The sequence below is a fragment of the Mus pahari genome, chromosome 15 (genome assembly GCF_900095145.1).
Source record: "Mus pahari chromosome 15, PAHARI_EIJ_v1.1, whole genome shotgun sequence".
Lineage (NCBI taxonomy): Eukaryota > Metazoa > Chordata > Mammalia > Rodentia > Muridae > Mus > Mus pahari.
In genome coordinates this window covers 41383050-41401785 of record NC_034604.1, presented here as the reverse complement: position 1 = coordinate 41401785, position 18736 = coordinate 41383050, and the positions used below count along the sequence as shown (strand labels likewise).

The 18736-nt window shown below is 37.7% G+C and overlaps 1 protein-coding gene across 2 annotated transcripts in view; it reads right to left on the bottom strand.

The window, feature by feature from the left end:
- Ap3s1 (adaptor related protein complex 3 subunit sigma 1) overlaps positions 1 to 18736 on the bottom strand; it is a 38539-nt gene that overhangs the window by 15962 nt on the left and 3841 nt on the right. For both annotated transcript variants that reach the window (XM_021214408.2, XM_021214410.2), the window contains exons 2-3: positions 14669 to 14760; positions 11050 to 11161 (exon numbers count right to left, since the gene is read on the bottom strand). In XM_021214408.2, the coding sequence (XP_021070067.1) occupies positions 11050 to 11161; positions 14669 to 14760 (204 nt within the window). The remainder of the gene's footprint in view (positions 1 to 11049; positions 11162 to 14668; positions 14761 to 18736) is intronic.

Sequence of the window (18736 nt, the reverse complement as noted above, 5' to 3'; positions counted from 1 at the left end):
GAAATGCAAATCAAAACAACAACCCTGAGATTCCACCTCACACCAGTCAGGATGGCTAAGATCAAAAATTCAGGTGACAGCAAGAACACCCTTCCATTGTTGGTGGGATTGCAAGCTGGTACAACCACTCTGGAAATCAGTCTGGAAGTTCCTCAGAAAAGTGGACATAGTACTACCTGAGGACCCAGCTATACCACTCCTGGGCATATAACCAGAGGATACTCCAACATGTAATAAGGACACATGCTCCACTATGTTCATATCAGCCTTATTTATAATAGCCAGGAGCTGGAAAGAACCCAGATGTTCTTCAATAGTGGAATGGATACAGAAAATGTGGCACATTTATACAATGGAGTACTACTCAGATATTAAAAATGATGAATTCATGAATTCTTAAGCAAATGAACTAGAAAATATCATCTTGAGTGAGGTAACCCAATCACAAAAGAACTCACATGGTATACACTCACTGATAAGTGGATATTAGCCAAAAAGCTCCAAATAACCAAGATATAATTCACAGATCACATGAAGCTCAAGAAGGAAGACCAAAATGTGGGTGTTTCAGTCCTTCTTAGAAGGAGAAGAAAATACTCACAGAAATAAATTTGGAGATAAAGTATAGAGCAGAGACTGAAGGAAAGGCCATCCAGAGACTGTCCCACCTCAGGATTCATCCCATATAGTTACCAAACCCAGACACTATTGTGGATGCCAAGAAAGTACGTGCTGAAAGAAGCCCGATATGGCTGTCTCCTGAGACAGAGCCTCACAAATACAGAGACAATGCTTGCAGCCAACCACTGGACTGAGCACGGGGTCCCCAATAAAGGAGTTAGAGAAAGGACTGGAGGAGCTGAAGGGGATTGCAACTCCACAGGAAGAAGAGCAATATCAACTAACCAGTCCCCCAAGAGCTCCCAGGGACTGAGCCATCAACAAAGGAGTACACATGGCTCCAGCTGCTTATCTTGCAGAGGATGGCCAGCTAGTCCATTTATCCTCAAAGGACACAACTAAGAGGTATTTGTCTAGACCAAATAACCAAGACCCTTGCCAGACTAAAATAAAAATAAAAAACAAACAAACAAAAAATATGTTGATTTCTTGATCTGAAATGTCTTAGTCTCCAAAATAGTGAGAATATATTTCTGCCATGTATAATGTACCCAATGTATATTATTTTATTACATAGTACCAGGCCAACTAGGGCACTAGTAGGAGTCTTTTTCAATATGTACTCTGAGGGCCCTTAAACTTCAAAACTATTACCACCCAGGTAAATATTAAGAAAAATGGAAGATGGACATGCATGCTAACTTCCCTTTGTCTTCTGACTCCTCCACCTATGCAATTTTATGGACTGAGTCTCTTCATTTTACCTTCTACTCCCTAAATGTCTTTTATTTTTCTAGAAAGTGAACTTTATCTTCTAGTCCTTTCATCTAAATATTCAATTTTATAGTATTTAAAAATATATCCAATAACTGGATTTAAACTCCCTCTGTCCCAGGCTGACTGAATGCAGGCCTTTGCCTTTGCAAGCACAGACAATAGGTTAGCTGGGTGGGATCTTGCACTGTGCTCACCACTCCCTCAATCTCTTCATCTCCTTCCTTAGTATCTTTCTGACAACTGGCTCATAGTACAGCTGCCTCTCTTCTTTTAGGTCTGTGAAGCCAGCAATCTCAGAACCAGGGAGTTGAGGCCAGATTGAGTTAGAAAAATGTCTATTTATCCAATAATTTCATTTCCTTCCCCAAATCTTTTAAATATAGGTATGGAAAAGTGTATTAGGATTGGCTGTTGCTACAAGACTTTTTTCTTCAAATTACTTTTACTTTTTTTTTTAAACCGTTTTTTTTTTTTTTTTTTTTTTTTTTTTTTTTTTTTTTGGTTTTTCGAGACAGGGTTTTTCTATATAGCCCTGGCTGTCCTGGAACTCACTTTGTAGACCAGGCTGGCCTCNAACTCAGAAATNCACCTGCCTCTGCCTCCCGAGTGCTGGGATTAAAGGTGTGCGCCACCACACCCGGCTACTTTTGCTTTTTTACAATCTAGTCATTACCCCTTCTGGTTCACCCTCCCCATCTCCAAGATCATGTCCTCACCCTCCCATCCCACCCCACCCCACCCCACTCCTGCCAGGCCTCCCCACTTCCTGGGACCTAAAGCCTCTCTCGACCATAATGTGACTCTAAACAACCTGGTAGAACATTATACGACACCTTCCCGTGACTGAGGTAGCAATACAGTATATACATTAGGAAAGTAGACATTACCAAATCTGAATGGCAGTAGAATGTACTAAGTGATCTTCCCATTTCTAATTTCTGAAAAGTAGACATGTCAACCATGAAAACATGATTGGAAAGAGAGTTTAGGAATATGAGCAAGTCTAACTTATAGCGTTTATAAAAATATTTTCTTGTTTACATACACACATACTCACTCATGTTCATACAAATATATGCAAACACACACACACACAGAGAGACAAGAAATAAGTCACACTGAAAACAGAAACCTTAATATATTTTGTCTAACAGTGTAGGAGGCAAATTTTTCCCAAAACAATTCCTGAAACATCCCCTCTAGACTGCTCAGAATGGAGGCCGAAGGGCATCCCTTCCTCCATTAGAAATGTATAGGAATTTACCTTCCCACGTGAGCAGAGGGGATTTCCTCTCAACAGAAGACTGCAACTATCCACAGTCCTTTGACAATGGATAGTTGGTTTTCCCAAACAATCTTTTAGAAGCATGTGGATTCTAAATCCAGATAGCGTTAAACAGCTATGTTTCACCCACTAATGAGAATTCTTTCAAGTCACCCTCAGAATAAAATGACAGAGGCAGTAGTGGCTTGATTAGAACATGCCACCAGGCAATCTGGTAGGCCAGTAACAATCACGTCAGTGTAATTTATTATAGGATAAAGGGAAGATTAGGAGATCTTTTTCAGGTCAGCATTCTTTGCTTATCAACTGCTCTAAATAAGCCTACTATTTTTTTAAGCTTGTTATTTTTAATTGTGAGTGTGCATGTGAGTATAGCACCTGGAAGACCAGTAGAGTATGTCTAATATCCTGGAGTCACAGGAAGTTTTAAGCCACGTGATGTGGGTGCTGGAAACTGAATTCAGGTCCTCTGTAAGACTAGTATGTGTTTTTAACTGCTGAGCCATCTCTCCAGCTAAGTCTTCTTATCATATATATGTGCCACCTTGTAAAACTCGTCCCAAGACATTGTACAGCATATAGGGGGAAAGATGTATAAATATTTCTAAAAATAAGACAGAAAAATGAATCATCAATTCAGTCTGTGTACTAATGAAGTCACCCTTTATATTTCTTTCTTTAAAATTTATGATTTGATGAAAAGTGTTAACTGAAAACAAAACTGAAATTATACAGATTGTCTTTTCAATGCTCACACCTATTTGGCATTATTAGTTGCCCATAAAAAGAAAACTAGAGTCAAAGGCTAAACATCTAGTACATGGCAGAACCTGAACACTTAAGATACAATACACCGCACTGTTTGAATTCACTGACCTCTCTAATCACCCCATCAGCTCTGTAAGTAGCACCTTCAAAACAAATACATTTTCTAGACAAAGTGTACTTTTTTTATAGGTATACAGAGCTTTAGTAACTCTGTGAATACTACTCTAATTTAGCACAGCATCCAAAAGTGAAGTAATCACAGAAAAATAGTCTAGCAGTACTGTAATCATAGCCAATGTTATACGTGGAGCTTTAAATTAAACACAAAGTCCAACACCATGGTTCTTCCTAACTAAACTCAATTCTGTCATTACAAATGAGCCAGGTCAATACTGTGGTAAGTGCTAAATGTAGTATACAAAACCACAGCAACAATTTGGAATTATCCATTATCGTGCTTCCATTATCTGTGTGGTACAAACTGAGGATAATATGACTGCTTATAAATAACTCAAATGACCCAACATTAATATTACATGAACTCCTATTCTTACTGTGTAAATATTTAAGCATTTCTAATGTACACATGCCAGAACAGAAGAGAACCTTAAGGACAGCTTTTACATAAGCTAGGTCATCACAGCACAATAGTGCATGCATATCAAGGCTCGACGAGGGGCCCAGTGTGGTTACACCTTTATTCCTGCACTTACGAGGCAGAAGAAGGAGGATCTCTGTGAGCTGGAGGCTAGCCTGGTCTATATAGTGAGTTCCAGGACAGTCAGGACTACATAGAGAGTCTGTCTCAAAAACAAACAAAGAAATAAAAAAAAAATTCAATTAAAAGGGCTATTTCTTTTTATCAACTTATGAGCAAATTAAAACAAATAGAGCTATTTTTCAAGTAGGTGACATAATGACATAAATTCCACATAGAATATATTTGAATGCTTCTTCCAGATTTTACACAGCACATAAAGGCAAACCCAGGAACACATGCATACATTAAGAACACCATATCTCTGCATAAAAATATTTTTTTTCAACAGTTATTTGAATAGTACTCTTTTAACACTAGAAATATCACAATCCAGGGCATATGTTTACTAAGATGTGCTAATGTTTGCTTGCTCTCTCTTCTAAGGAACATGGGTCTCAGCTCAGCTCTTATAGGTTCCTCATTTTCCACTTTTAATTTTTTTACATTAGAGATGTTGTCTCACAACCAAATGATGAAAGTACCCAAGAAAATTAGTTCTAAATAAACTTTCAACAGTGGCTTGATGAAACAAAAGCAAAAATGATGATCTCCTCCAATCAACTTTGTTCACTGGACCACGTATTATGCTAACTGGCTCACACATGTTCAGTGTTCCCTTGTAAGCAATAAATCAACCAGAAACTAAGAGCAATGACACGAACATGCTCATGGTGATGACAAAGTCACTACCTTTAGGGAAATCACAGAACTTTTCTTTGTAACATAGTAAGTTGACATGTAATAACACCAAAGGGTCTTATAAAAATAGCTCTGGCCTTTTTTTTTTTATAATTTTATTTTTATTTTTGTGTATTCATGGGTATCTGTGTGGGTGTGTGCCTCATGTGTGAGTGTGCCTGTGGAAGCAAGAAGAGGGTATTGGACCCCTCTGAGGTAGAGTTACAGGCAAGCCTAAGTGTGTAGGTGCTACACACTTGATGGTGGGTGCTAGAACTGAACTCGAGTTTTCTGTAAGAACACCTCTTAACCACTGAGCTATGTCTCCAGCTCCTCTAAGTCTACTTTTATAATAAGTAAAACGATAGAACTTTCCTGAAACGCTCTTTTCTGCATTTTATCTAATCAAAACAATCAGGATGCAACATGGTTCACTAGTAAGAGTCATGCTTAGCACATGTAAGGCTCTGGGTTTAATCACTGACACAAATTCAAATCCCATTACCACCAAAGTTACTAATGTTTGAACCATAAAGCCAAAACCATTAACGAGACACAAGAGGCATTTTCCTTTTCCTAAAGTACATGATGGAATCCCTTTAGTTACATGGTACAATTCCTGTCCTTTGACAGTTCCTCTTCTAATTCCCTGAAACAAACAGCTGTCCTATTAGACATGTAGTTGGGCCTCAACATCAACACCTAAGTACACAAGTACAGAGTACTTCTGCTTTACCGCTAAGAAAACTCACATCCATGTTAGTCTTTCTCAGTAAGGCAGACTAAATTTTAAATGAGTTCTTTCTCTTGTTTTAACTCTAGAGACTACTAATGAATGGCTAGCAAAGGTAATTCAAAAAGTTTAAATGTTGCATAAGTCTACCATTCTCTTCAGCCAAGGATGGCCAACAGAGAAACAGAAACCACAGAAAATTATTTTCTAAAGAAATGTAAAGTTTTAGAATAAAACTATAATTATGTATCAAATAAATTAGTAAGTGTAATAATGAATTCAGAAGACAAAGTAAAATACAGTCCTCATCACTCCCTCTCTGTCACTCTATCACTCCAAGCCATATAAAATCAAGAATTGTCATCTCTTTCTTTACTGGGAAAGTATACAGGGAAACAAAACCCTGACTAAGTGGTCTTCAGAGGTACGGACGAACAGCTGAGAAACTGGAGTCATAGTTACTGCAAGCTCAAAACTCCTTTGAAGTCTCTGCTTAGAGTTTTAAATCAACTTTATCCTATATGTTTATCTTAAAATTATCATTTTTTCCCACAACTACCACCAATTTAGGATGAAAGGAATGGAAAGAAAAAGGGAGAAACAGACACACAGCAAATGTTTACCATGATTACTTTGTGGTTTCATGTAACTGATACCTGCCAAGTACTCAAAAACCAGTGTAAGAAATTATAGATTTGGAAGCTGGAGAGCTAGAAAAGAGGTGAAGAACACTTAAGATTCTTTCAGAAGCACTAAATTCAGTTCTCAGAATCCTCACTGGGCACTCACAATGGCCTCTGGTGAGCCAACACTCTTCTGGCTTCCTTGGGTAATCTAATGCACATGCACAGACATACACATAAAACAAAAAAGAATTACTTTCCAAGTGTGATAGTACACACCTTTAATCCCAGTACACCTTTAATCCCAGCACTCATGAGGCAGAGATAGGCAGATCTCTGAGTTCAAGGCCAGCCTGAACTACATAAGCATGAAGCCAGCCAGGGCTACATGAGACCCTTTCTTTAAAAAAACAAAAAGAGAAGGAAAAGAAAAAAAAGAAGGAAAAAAAGAGAGAGAGAGAAGAAACCCAGCATTAGAAGTTTAAGAGTAAAGTGGAGTACTAAGAGCTCCACTGGCACTGTTCTTATTTTGCTAACAAAAGCAATACCAAAAGCTTTATTTAGTCTTGTCGCTTATATTTCTAAGCTTGGCCACTCAGAATATATTACTAACTTTTCCTGCTTAGTAATTTCTCATTTAAAATCAAAGGATGCTTCCTTCCTTCCTGCAGATTTAAAAACCATACCTCATTTGACAAAGAAATCCTTTTACATGCAGCTTTTCCCAGCTTACAACTTACTGATGCCACATCTCTATTTGTGTTCTATTCAGAAAAGAAAAAGAAATTCTGTATATTTCCTCTTGATAATCTTGATTCAATACAAATTATTTGTAATAATCTTTTATTTTTATTAGTGTTTACACACACACACACACACACACACACACACACACACACACACACACACACAGAGCTACATGTGTGGAGGTTAGAGGACAACTTCATGGAGCTGGTTCTTTCTACCATGTAGATTCTGTTCACAGACTGAACTCAAGTCAGTCCACTTGCAAGGCAAGTGCTTTTACCTATTCCCTGGCCTACAACTACATTTGTGAATGCAATTTACTTTTTTCTTCTTTTTCTCTTTAGCTTTTAGAGATGGTATGGCATATAAAATGAAAATATAAAAATCTCACACACACACACACACACACACACACACACACACATATATATATGTGTGTGTATATATATATATATATATATGTGTTATATATATATATATATATATATATATATATATATATATATATATATATGACTTAATGCCAAATCAAGTAGAACTCAGATAAGAAAATGTCCATAGCATGTTAGTGACAGCTATACTTTCCATATAACTTTTCTAACTAACTTTTTGGCTTTATTGTCAGTTATTTTATACTAAATACTGTATATGGGCATTAAATTCATTCATTTACTCACACATCAAACAATTATTTGTTGAAGACCTACTATTCCTTGTATAAGATAAATCAGCAACAATAATTCAACACAATATATAGTCCTGGTAGATAAGTCAATAAATAACATAACTCTAGGCCCTCATTGAGCTTTTATTCTATTAGTAGTAAATAACAATAAAGCATCATATAAAATAATGGGTGCTAAGGGAAAATACAGCAGATCAATGGTTAGAAATACAGAGGGGTCTGTTAGAAAGCATGGCTAGAGAATTCTGTATTGAAAAGGCAGTTTCTAGTCAAAATCTGGAAGAATGAAATGGAGCCTGCCAAGTGAATACCAAAAGAAAGAACATCCCAGGTATAAAAGTCAGAAAGTACAAAGTCTAAAGTAAGCAAATGCCTGTCCTGTAGCATCAACAAGAGGCTAAGCACACGAGGAGACAGAAGACAAACAACAGGAGGGGGATCAGAACACATAGGCTCCTGGGTAGCCTATGACAAATGTGGCTTTTACTCTAATAAAAGCTGAGGTTATAAAGAGTCTAGAATAAAAGGTGTGAGATGTGGCATGTTACAAGAGCACTTGACTGATGTACTAAGTAAAGACCCAAAACAGTAGAGAGACCAGTCAGGAAACTGCCAGAATATAGGTAAATGTCACAGCTTGGACCACAGTGAAGAAATAAGAGGTCAGGCAAAGGATTTGCTTAAGATGGAGCAGAACACAGAGAATAAGACCCAAGAACAAGCAAGCACTCAGGTTCTGACTCATCCACTTGAAGAGTTCAGCTGTTAATAACAGTAAGACAGAAACTGCAGAAAATATATATTTTAAATCTACCTCAGTGTGAGATCTTCATGTAATACCCAAGCGGAGACATCCAAGAGGAAATTGGATCTAAAAATCAGCCTTTCAAATGAAAGGTCTAGGATAAAGATTAAATTCGGTACCCTCAATATGAAATTTTGCAGATATTATTTGGATGAAATCACATTACCAAAGGAATAAAGAGAAGATACTCAAGACAAAAAGCAGGGAAGAAAACTATCCTCAAGTTGAAGTAGAGTACTTGTCAAGAGAGAATGGCAATCTGAATCCAACAGAGGAAGACTGCTGGAATCTGCAATTCAGCAACAATAACGCAAGAAAACAAAACAGTTCCAGGTATTCCTTCTGTAGCTATATAAATATTTGCTATCAAAGGAGGGAAGGAAATTAAGAGAGCGGTAGAAAGGGAGCGAAGGTGGCAGGGCCCAGGGCTGGATGGGGGAGTCATTTAGAAGAGGCTACACATGCTACAGAGTGAGGGTGTTGCTGGAGCAAGAGGAAGTGAAGTGAAAGCTAACCGCAAACGGCCTGGTTCCTCAGCTAGGAGCACAGTGAGTGAAATGTCTCTACAACACAGTAGACGGGCAGGCAGACAGCAAGAGCCTGCCAGGGTTCTCTCCTGACTGCTCCAATTTTGCTTGTGATGGTCGAGAAGTGAGGTCTAGCTACAGTGTAGAGAAATGATGTCAAGAGAGAAAAATGGAGCACAGAGATAAACCGTAATCAGTGGATAGCACTGAGGACTTCCTGAGAGCCATGCTCATGGATCTAAAGTGGACAGGAAATAGGACTATGCTTTTCTTCTACATATTTTCAGATGTCTGAGAACAGGCCAGGAGTTAAGTGCATAGGCACACTGACTGCCCATGGAATCTAAGCTGAATAAAGACAAGCCAGACCTCAGTAGGATCAGGGAGAATGAAAAAACATGACATGTTGAAACCTGAGGAGCCTAGAATAAGAGAAACAGTAAAACAGAAAGGTAAAAAGACAACTGAAAGAAGAAACTGAAACAGGTTGTCGACTGAGTAGCACTTTGTATAAAAACGAGACATGAATAGAAAGCTGGACAGAAGGCAAAGCTCTGAAGGAATGTGGCTCCAAGTTTGAAGACATGAGGCTACTGAATATTACACATGCGAACACTGAAGTCCCCACACATGCAGTCCTTCACACATGCAGTCTTCTATTGACTGTCACTGGGTAAGAAGCAACTCTGAAAAGTCTACAAATTGTAGGTTTCTGCAGTCCTGGGAACAGAGGCAATTGTTATCTATGTCTTGGACTATCTTTTCAAATCTGTCCAACTGACAAATAGCCTTGGAAAATAGTGTCTTACTTCACAGAAAAGGATAAGCTTACCTTTTCTTTTAAAGAGAATCTCATCCTTTTCAGAGCAGACATGATTCACCCATTATAAAGAATTTCAGCTCCCTAACTCTGAGTCTGTCCCCTATGTGATCTGATCTATTGTGGTGCAGCATCACCTGACTCTTTCATAGCACCCTGTGGAACTGAGAACTAATGCAGGCAAATGTTAGCATGGTTTGGGGGTTCTGTTTTGTGGATAATGCTTCTGTTATTAGTAATGCAAGAAGAAATCTTCTGTCTCATCGTCTGCTATTACCCTTTAAACTACAGGTTAATCTCTAACCCTCTACAGTTGCATGGGAGATAGACAGAGATGGATACAACTAAACGGGTAGCAAGATGACTAGTCTGATAACATGAGATAAAATCTGGAGATGTTATAAAAGAAAATATCCTGGAAAAAACAAATAGAACATCTCTAGGCTCAATGATATGAAGAGGCAAACATATACACACACAAACTGTTCTTGTGAAGATTGAAAGCAATGATGAAGAAGAAGCAAGGTTTAAAGAGCTGAAGCAGTATTAACAGGTAAGATTCAAAACATGAGTTTTCTGGTAACTGACAAGTCCCAGACATCCCAAAAGCTTTTCAGAAGAGCTAAGTCTTTAGGTCAGATTCAGAAGCATGCAGAGAGACTCACAATCTTGGCTTCCTTGCAGTAACACATATGAACAGAAACGGCATGATGAAATTAAGTTTTAATTGGTCCTAATCAACTTAGTTTCTACAAGTCCTTGACTTGGTTTGAACTGGATCATGATTCACTGTCTCTCTAAGTGAATTAGTCTACTTACAAGTTCATAGCTAAACAGGGAATTAGGAGATGGAACCTGGTCGGAAGAAGGGGTCACTGGGGGTGTCTTTGAAATGTTTATCTTGTCCCTGGCCCCGTGCCCTCTTTGCTTCCCACCTGCCATGAGGGCAGCAGCTTTCTTCTACCAAGCTCTTTCTTCCACCATGCTTCTCCTTTGCAATGGGATCATTTGGAAGACAGAAATTTCCAGAACTGTGAACCAAAATAAATCTTTCCCCTAACTTGACTTATGTGGCACTACGCCACAGTATACCCGCCTAATACCTAATATGGAACAGCTCTTATCAAACAAACATCATTTTAAAAAATTGTAATCTTACATTTATAAAAAATAGAATCAAAATACTAATTAATAATAGTAAGATGCAACTGTGAACTTACTTGAATTAGATCTAAAATGCCAAGTTCACTTTCTGAGGAGTCCACACAGAAGACAAAATATAGTGTTGCATAATGTCTGTAAATGAGCTTGTTGTCAGATCCTCCGATTAATCTAAATGACAAAACAAGTTAATTGAAATGGTGCAAGAAGCAAAATGTAGAACATTTTATTAGCTCATACAAAATCACATTGGTTAAAAACTTTTATAAAACAAAATATATAACAATGGCATAGCATTCAAGTAAACTTACTTCAGAAACTAAATTAAGATAGCAATTTTCTTCAGAAATGTCAAGTAAAAGAAACCAGTGCTTAATTTTAGTTAGTTTATTCATTAAAGTATTCACCGAGTAGTACTGTGTGTCAGGCACTGACAGCAGGTAAAGAGACAAGAAAGTTAACAGGTAGGGGAGTGTGTCACCCAGAGAACCAAGACAGGTCCCGAGCATATCCATGGAGTCCCCACTTCAGAGTGGACACTGAGAGACGGTGCTATCCAGACTGACATCTAATCAGGAGCACCTTGGGCTAAGATAGCAACGACTGAAAAGGTCTGTTTCATCAAGACAATAAGCACTTTCAATGAGATGTGAGGCCAGGAGACAACAAGAAATTAGTAAACAATGAGGCTAAAGGAACAGGCAGAAACCAGATCACAGGGCATGTGCAAGTGCTTACAAGATCACAACTTCATAGGTCACAGTAAAACACACAGCTTAAGGCTGATTATCAGCTAGAAAACAGAAAAAAAAAAAGAGTATTTTTAAGCTTTAAATAAATGTGGCATCAAGATGCTCTCCAAAAACATTTTTCTTAAATCTAAATGTAAGAATATCATGCTAATGAATATTCAATATTTTCATCAAATACTTTTATTCATATATTCATACTGGTTAGAGTTTAGCATTTTAAAAATAATTTAGGAATCATTTGAGGAATCTTATGTTTTTCCAAATATACTTTAGCAGCATAATAGTTAATTTCAGAATAGCAAATTTACCTTCTCAAGACCACTTCAACATTAACATAATTTAAAACCAGGCTATACACAATCAAAACTGAGAGCATTCTTAACAATATAGGATGTGGCATTTTTCCTATTCCATAAATATAACACTAAACTCACAAACTCATAGAAACTACTTCTCTAAGTACATATACTTTCTTGTCCTGTAAGAACAAAAGTAGAAATGATCTTGGGTAAAAAAAAAAAATGAAGGATTCCTACTATGCTGTGTTACTTGTCTAGACAGGATTTAATTTAAAAGTCTTTATGTACACTTTAAATATTCTGAGATTGTTATGACAATCTCAGTTACAGTTGTTCACGGGAGTGGCGAAATGAGCCCATCAGCAATCTAACTGCAGGTTTTTTTATTTGGTTTTGTTTTAAAAGAATGCCATGCTTCTGAAAAATATGTTACAAAGTAGCCATCAGTGCTCAGAGACACTAAGGCTCTCTGCAAGGCAAGTATACAGTTGGCCTTGAAAACACAATTTCACTTTAAACTGGTCTAATACTGATTTGTTAGGGTTTCTGTTGCTATGATCAAACACCATGACCAAAAGACAGGTCAGTGAGGAAAGGGTTAAGGTGGCTTACACTTCCATAGCAGTCCATCATTGAAGGAAATCAGGGCAAGAACTCAAGGCAAGAGCTGATGCAGAGGCCATGGAGGGATGCTCCTTATTGGCTTGCTTCCCTTGGCTTGCTCAGCCTACTTTCTTATAGAACCCAGGACCACCAGCTCAGAGACAGCACCATGCACAATGGGCTGGGTCCTCCCCCATCAATCACTAAGAAAATGCCTTACAGCTGGATCTCATGGAGACATGTTCTCAATTGAGGCTCCCTCCTCTCTGAGGACTCTAGTTTGTGTCAAGCTAATGTAACACTAGACAGTACATACAGTATGTAAAATTTTGCAAACAGAAATTGCTAATTTTTGATATCTTCTTAGATATCTTTGGAGAAGAAAATGAAGTTTCAAGAATTTGAACAATCTGACCCAGTGTACTGACTAGCCAGACTCAGAGCCATAACAAGGACAGATAGGCACAGTAGTTGGTTCCCATTTTTTAAATGGTTAGGAAAGAATCTCAATTTCAAAGTATAATTTCCATCCAAACAGGATCCTCTTTGAATCACTCTGGTTCTCACAGTCTATCTTGTGCAATGCACTTCGCAAGGTGAAGAAGTCTGTGAGATAAAATATGAAGATGAAAGAGAAACAATATCTATAGCAAAGATAACTAAATTCCTACAGTACAGAGATATACAGAAACACAAGTGGCTGCCTTGGCCATTAAATTAGAGTCTGGAGGGGTTAAGAGCAAAATCTACAAATCATGAATATGCATAAGTACAGCATGATATAACAGTTTTAAATGCAAGCAACAAGGTAGCTGCTGATGTGCAAATAAACTTTCCACATGATAAAAAAATCAATGTATAGTCAGACAAAACTGGGCTCTGTTGCCCCAATTATTGTTTACAATATGTATCTTATCATTCATGAGGCTTAGCTCATACTTAGCTTTAATTCTCAATGAGAAAATATTAAGTATATTAATTATATAATCAGGGAGGAAGTATTTCTAGAAATATTTAGAGGTAAATTGCTTTCAATAGACTCCATTTTAAAGTATTTATTTAAAGTTAGGGATGGACATCAGTTGAAAAGCACTTGCCAAGCATACAGAAAGCCTTGGGTTTGATTCCCAATGTTGCAAACAATGAAAAAGAAATAAAAAAATATTTATAATATTTGTTTAGTTGAGCAAGATATCTTTTTTTTCATTTTAAAAATAGAAACATCTACAGGCTCAGTCTATACTAGTGGTATATGGGTTCATATATATATATATAACTGAAACCGACAATGTTTATAATAAAATAAAGAATATGATCTGAAATTTTATGTGTATTCACCAGTTATACAATACCAATTATAAAGAATGCTATTCCAGATTTTTAAAAATGCATTACATCTGTGTGTGTGTGTGTGTGTGTGTGTGTGTGTGTGTGTGTGTGACTGAGTAGGGGGGGATTGATAACTTGTGGGAATAAGTTCTCTCTTTCTACTATATGGGTCCTAGGGATCAAATTCAGAGCATCAGGATTGGCAGCTAGCACACATGCACCTTTACTAGATAAGCTCCATTTCTCCAGATGTGTTTATAGATAAAACTTTACAAAATATTAAGCAAAAAAGCAATATGCAAATGAACATTAAGTGTGATCTCATAAGTAATTACTGTAAGGCTCTATTTTTATATGTCAGTAAATATAATATGTACTTTCTAGAAGGATATACAAGAAACTAGGGGAAAGAACTAAGATTGGGAGAAGAAAAGTAATTTAAAAATTTATATTTCCCTATAATAAATGAATTCTACTATATGAATATATTAATGTTATATAAAATAACACTATAAAAATTTTAGAAAGATTGCATATTTTAAAAAGTGTATAGACTAGACTTATACCTAAGAGTGGTAGCAATGAAATTACCTAATTTAATTAATTATAATGAGAAATTTTCACCATAAATTGGCTAGTAATATACACTGTCATCACAGTGGAAATGAGACAAGCCCATGAAACGCTGTACTTACAATCCTCCTTCTAGGAAATTACAGACATTCTCATCTCGCTTAGACACCAAATGGAAAGTCTCCCTGATGATTTGCTGCTGTGTATCTTCACTCTGAGGAAGGGTAGTTCATATGCATTAACATCAAGTTTGCAGGTTTAACAGTATTTTAAGACATTCTGAAAATAAAAGGTAGTAATTTTAATCTGGAAAATTCTGGCAGAAGAGGAAAAGGTCCTTGAAAAACAAATTCAAATTACAGAAGCAAAAACTTACAGTATTTGATGAAAGTGGGAAAAAAAATCACCACAGTTTACTACTACAATGAAAATAACTTATTTCTATCTTCAAAACCAAATGAGAAACAGAACACTCAGACACATTTGTAAATAAGGAAAATAGACATCAGCTAGCCAGACTGCTGTTTACAAATGACTAAACTGAGCAGAGAAGTAACATTAGTTAGATACTTCAGGAAACGTTATCAACTATATTTGAGTGTGGGGACAATAGAGAAAGCCTGAAGTTTGCAGGTAAACCAAAACTTGAGAAAATACAGATTAAGGCTATGAGTCTGACGCATTCACCTGAATATATCCAAACTAGAGAAGTATGTTCAATGTGCCCATATCCCTCCCTTGCTCTGGGAAGGGTGGAAAAGTAGGACACAATCCTCTTCCAACTTCAATTAAATGAAATAGATATGCCTCTGGAGGTACTTGAAGATGGAATGGAACCCAACCTGAGGCCACTGTAGTCAGAGAGATAAGTGAAATAGAGGAGGGCTCCTACTGGCACCTGCACCCACGGGACCCTGCAAGTAGAGATGGGGAAGAATGCTACAATCTCTCTTTGACCAAAGAGACATCTATGATGCAGTATTTTAAGATCAGTAAATTACAACAATAAATAGCAAGGCGGGGTAAAGGGATTCCTGTTAGAAAGTTTAAGTGGAACTGGGGTGACATCCGTACTTCTTAGAGGGCATCCTAAGAAGGGTGTTTTAGGATCCTCAGTTTCCACAGCTCCCAACCATCTCTAGTTGAGCCTTTGGTCAGATCCTTCTCCATCCCTTATTCCTGACATCCACTTCATAGGTTCAGTAATACTAACCCCATCATGGTTGGTTAAAAGGAAAACCTTGGTCACTGGGCACAGAAGGACTTGAGACCCTACCTAAAAACAGGTTCTGATAAAAATAAGACCTACCAATATGAATCCAAACTGGAGAAAAAGATCTAAAAAAACTATTTTCAAAGATTGTGTGTGTGTGTGTGTGTGTGTGTGTGTGTGTGTGTGTGTGTGTCAGAGAGAGACAGAGACAGACAGAGAATGTGTGCATGAACCAACCACATGTAGCAAAGTGAAAAGATTCAAAATTCATATGTAAAACTCCCTTCCACACCATAAGCATCTTCCAAATCCCCTTTGGACCACCTGTGACATTTTCTCGCCTGCTGCTCTCCCCGACATTTTCTCGCCTGCTGCTCTCCCCTACCGAAGCAGATCAGCCACAATGAATTTTTCACAGATCTCTTCAGCTTCCTCCCTCTGTCTTGAAACACCTCGTTCACCCTATTTGCTATCAGTACCTCCTTAAATCTCAGCTAACCTTTATCACTCTGTGCACTTTTCTGACTCTGAGAGAAAAAGCTGTCCTTTCTGCCTCCGTGCTTCCTTAGAATCGTTTTTATTCCTGCTACATACTGAAAACAACATGCCTGAATAGACTCCTTTGTAGACTCCAAATTCTAGCAGCAGAATCTCAGCTCTGTATCTGAAACACTCAGGAGAAAAGTATACCACGAAACAATCAAAATTCAGAAATTAAGGAGGGTATCATGAAAATTGTAAACTCAAGAAATTTTCAAATTCAGGATATAAATTAGAAAAAAAACTTCAGAAAAATATCTACAGAAGAGATTGGAGGGAACTTTTAAGAATTTACAATAGTCCAGAGGAATGAAGTAAAGACTCATAGAACAGAGCAAGGAACTGATTGCTGTGTAAGCATGATGACGGCCTAGAATCAGATCCTTAGTATTGATGTTAAAAAACCAAGTGCAGTAGCATGTGCTGCTAATCCCAGAACCAAGGGAGTAAAGACAAGAAGTTCTCTGGTACTTCCTAGCCAGGAGTTTGAATTGATAGAGGAAGCAGAGTTTCAGTGAGGAAACCCTGTGTCAAAAGTTAAGGTAGAGGGCTAGAGCAATGGTTCAGGAGTTAAGTAATTGTTGGGGCTGAAGAGATGACTCAGTGGTTAAGAGCACTGACTGTTCTTCCAGAGGTCCTAAGTTCAGTTCCCAGCAACCACATGGTTGTAAGTACTGGGAGTACAGCTGAGTGCCACACTGAATAACAACTGGCTGGGGGAGTAGCACATCCAAGTGGTACAGCACATCCAAGCATACGAACGTTCTGGGTTTCACCCCCAGCCCAGGGAAAAAGTAAAAAAGGATGGAAAAGAATGCATTTAACTATCCTACCTGCCACACTGTCACTAAAAGGAAAGTCACTAAAAAAGAAACCAACAGCATAGATAGAACTACTTTTTTTTTTAAAGAATTATTTATTTTATGTATATAAGTTCATTATAGCTGTCTTCAGACACAACAGAAGAGAGCATCAGATCCCTTTACAGATGTTGTGAGCCACCATGGGGTTGCTGGGAATTGAACTCAGGACCCTTGGAAGAACACTCAGTGTTCTTAAACATTGAACCATCTCTCTAGCCCCTAGATATAACTTCTTTTCTTTTCTTTTCTTTTCTTTTCTTTTTCATTTTTTGTTTTGTTTTTTGTTTGTTTGTTTGTTTTGTTTTTTGTTTTTTTCGAGACAGGGTTTCTCTGTGTAGCCCTGGCTGTCCTGGAACTCACTCTGTAGACCAGGCTGCCCTTGAACTCAGAAATCCACCTGCCTCTGCCTCCCAAGTGCTGGGATTAAAGGTGTGTGCCACCACCGCCCGGCTAGATATAACTTTTTAAAAGAAAAACTATACATTCAAAACCCCCTATTTTATATTTTAAGGACTTAAAGAACATAGTCCCTTCTAGAATCTGAAGTTGTTAAACAACCTAATACTTAAACACAAGTTATAAGGATATTGTGGGGTAACTCATGCATTTTACAGTTTACAAATGTCATGCTTATACTTTAATTGTGTGGTAATCTTTAATATCTGTGGAAACAAGGACAGCAACTCACATATTCCCACTTTATTAGTATGATTCACTAAAGACTATGTTATGGCTTACCAATAATACAGAAATCATGTAGCTCAAGGAGGTTTTGTTGCATTCTTGCTTAACAGCTATGTAAAAATACAAATTGGATCGAGTGTCAGTAATATACTAAAAATTTCTAGCCAGGCAGTGGTGGTGCACACCTTTAATTCCAGCACTTGGGAGGCAGAGGCAGGTGGATTTCCGAGTTCGAGGCCACCCTGGTCCACAGAATGAGTTCTAGGACAGCCAGGGCTACACAGAGAAACCCTGTCTCGGGGAGAAAAAAAATAAAAATTAAAATTAAAATTTCTAGGTAACAAGAATAAAAGTCACTACTGCCAGACTGCTGTGGCTAAGCATCCCTAGAAATATAAAATGCACATGTACGTGTGAGTGTACACACACACACACACACACACACACACACACACACACACGTGCACACACGAATTAGGAACTTCTGTAGTGACAATCTCAAAGATACAGATGGCAAAATAAAAGGGGAAGTACTGAGCCCACCCTTCCTTAGTATTTGACTCTAGCAGAATGAGCCAAAACTTTAGCTCAGCAAAGACTAGCAAAATTCTTGTGTTACCTCATATGACACAAACGGCACACATCAGTTGACAGACATGACCTATTACCTATGACAACACAACATCTACACTACAAAGGAATAGAGATAACCACCTGAAGAAGCCTAAATGTAGAGTAAAAGCCTATCGTGGTAGGGAACGTGTTGTTAAAGCTAAGCAATTTTCAAACTGAGTATTAACCATGAATGTTGAGCTCAGACCTCAGCACCCTGCCAGGGTTCAAAACTGCTGGCCTAGAAATACCCATATATATTGCTAATTTACTTAACT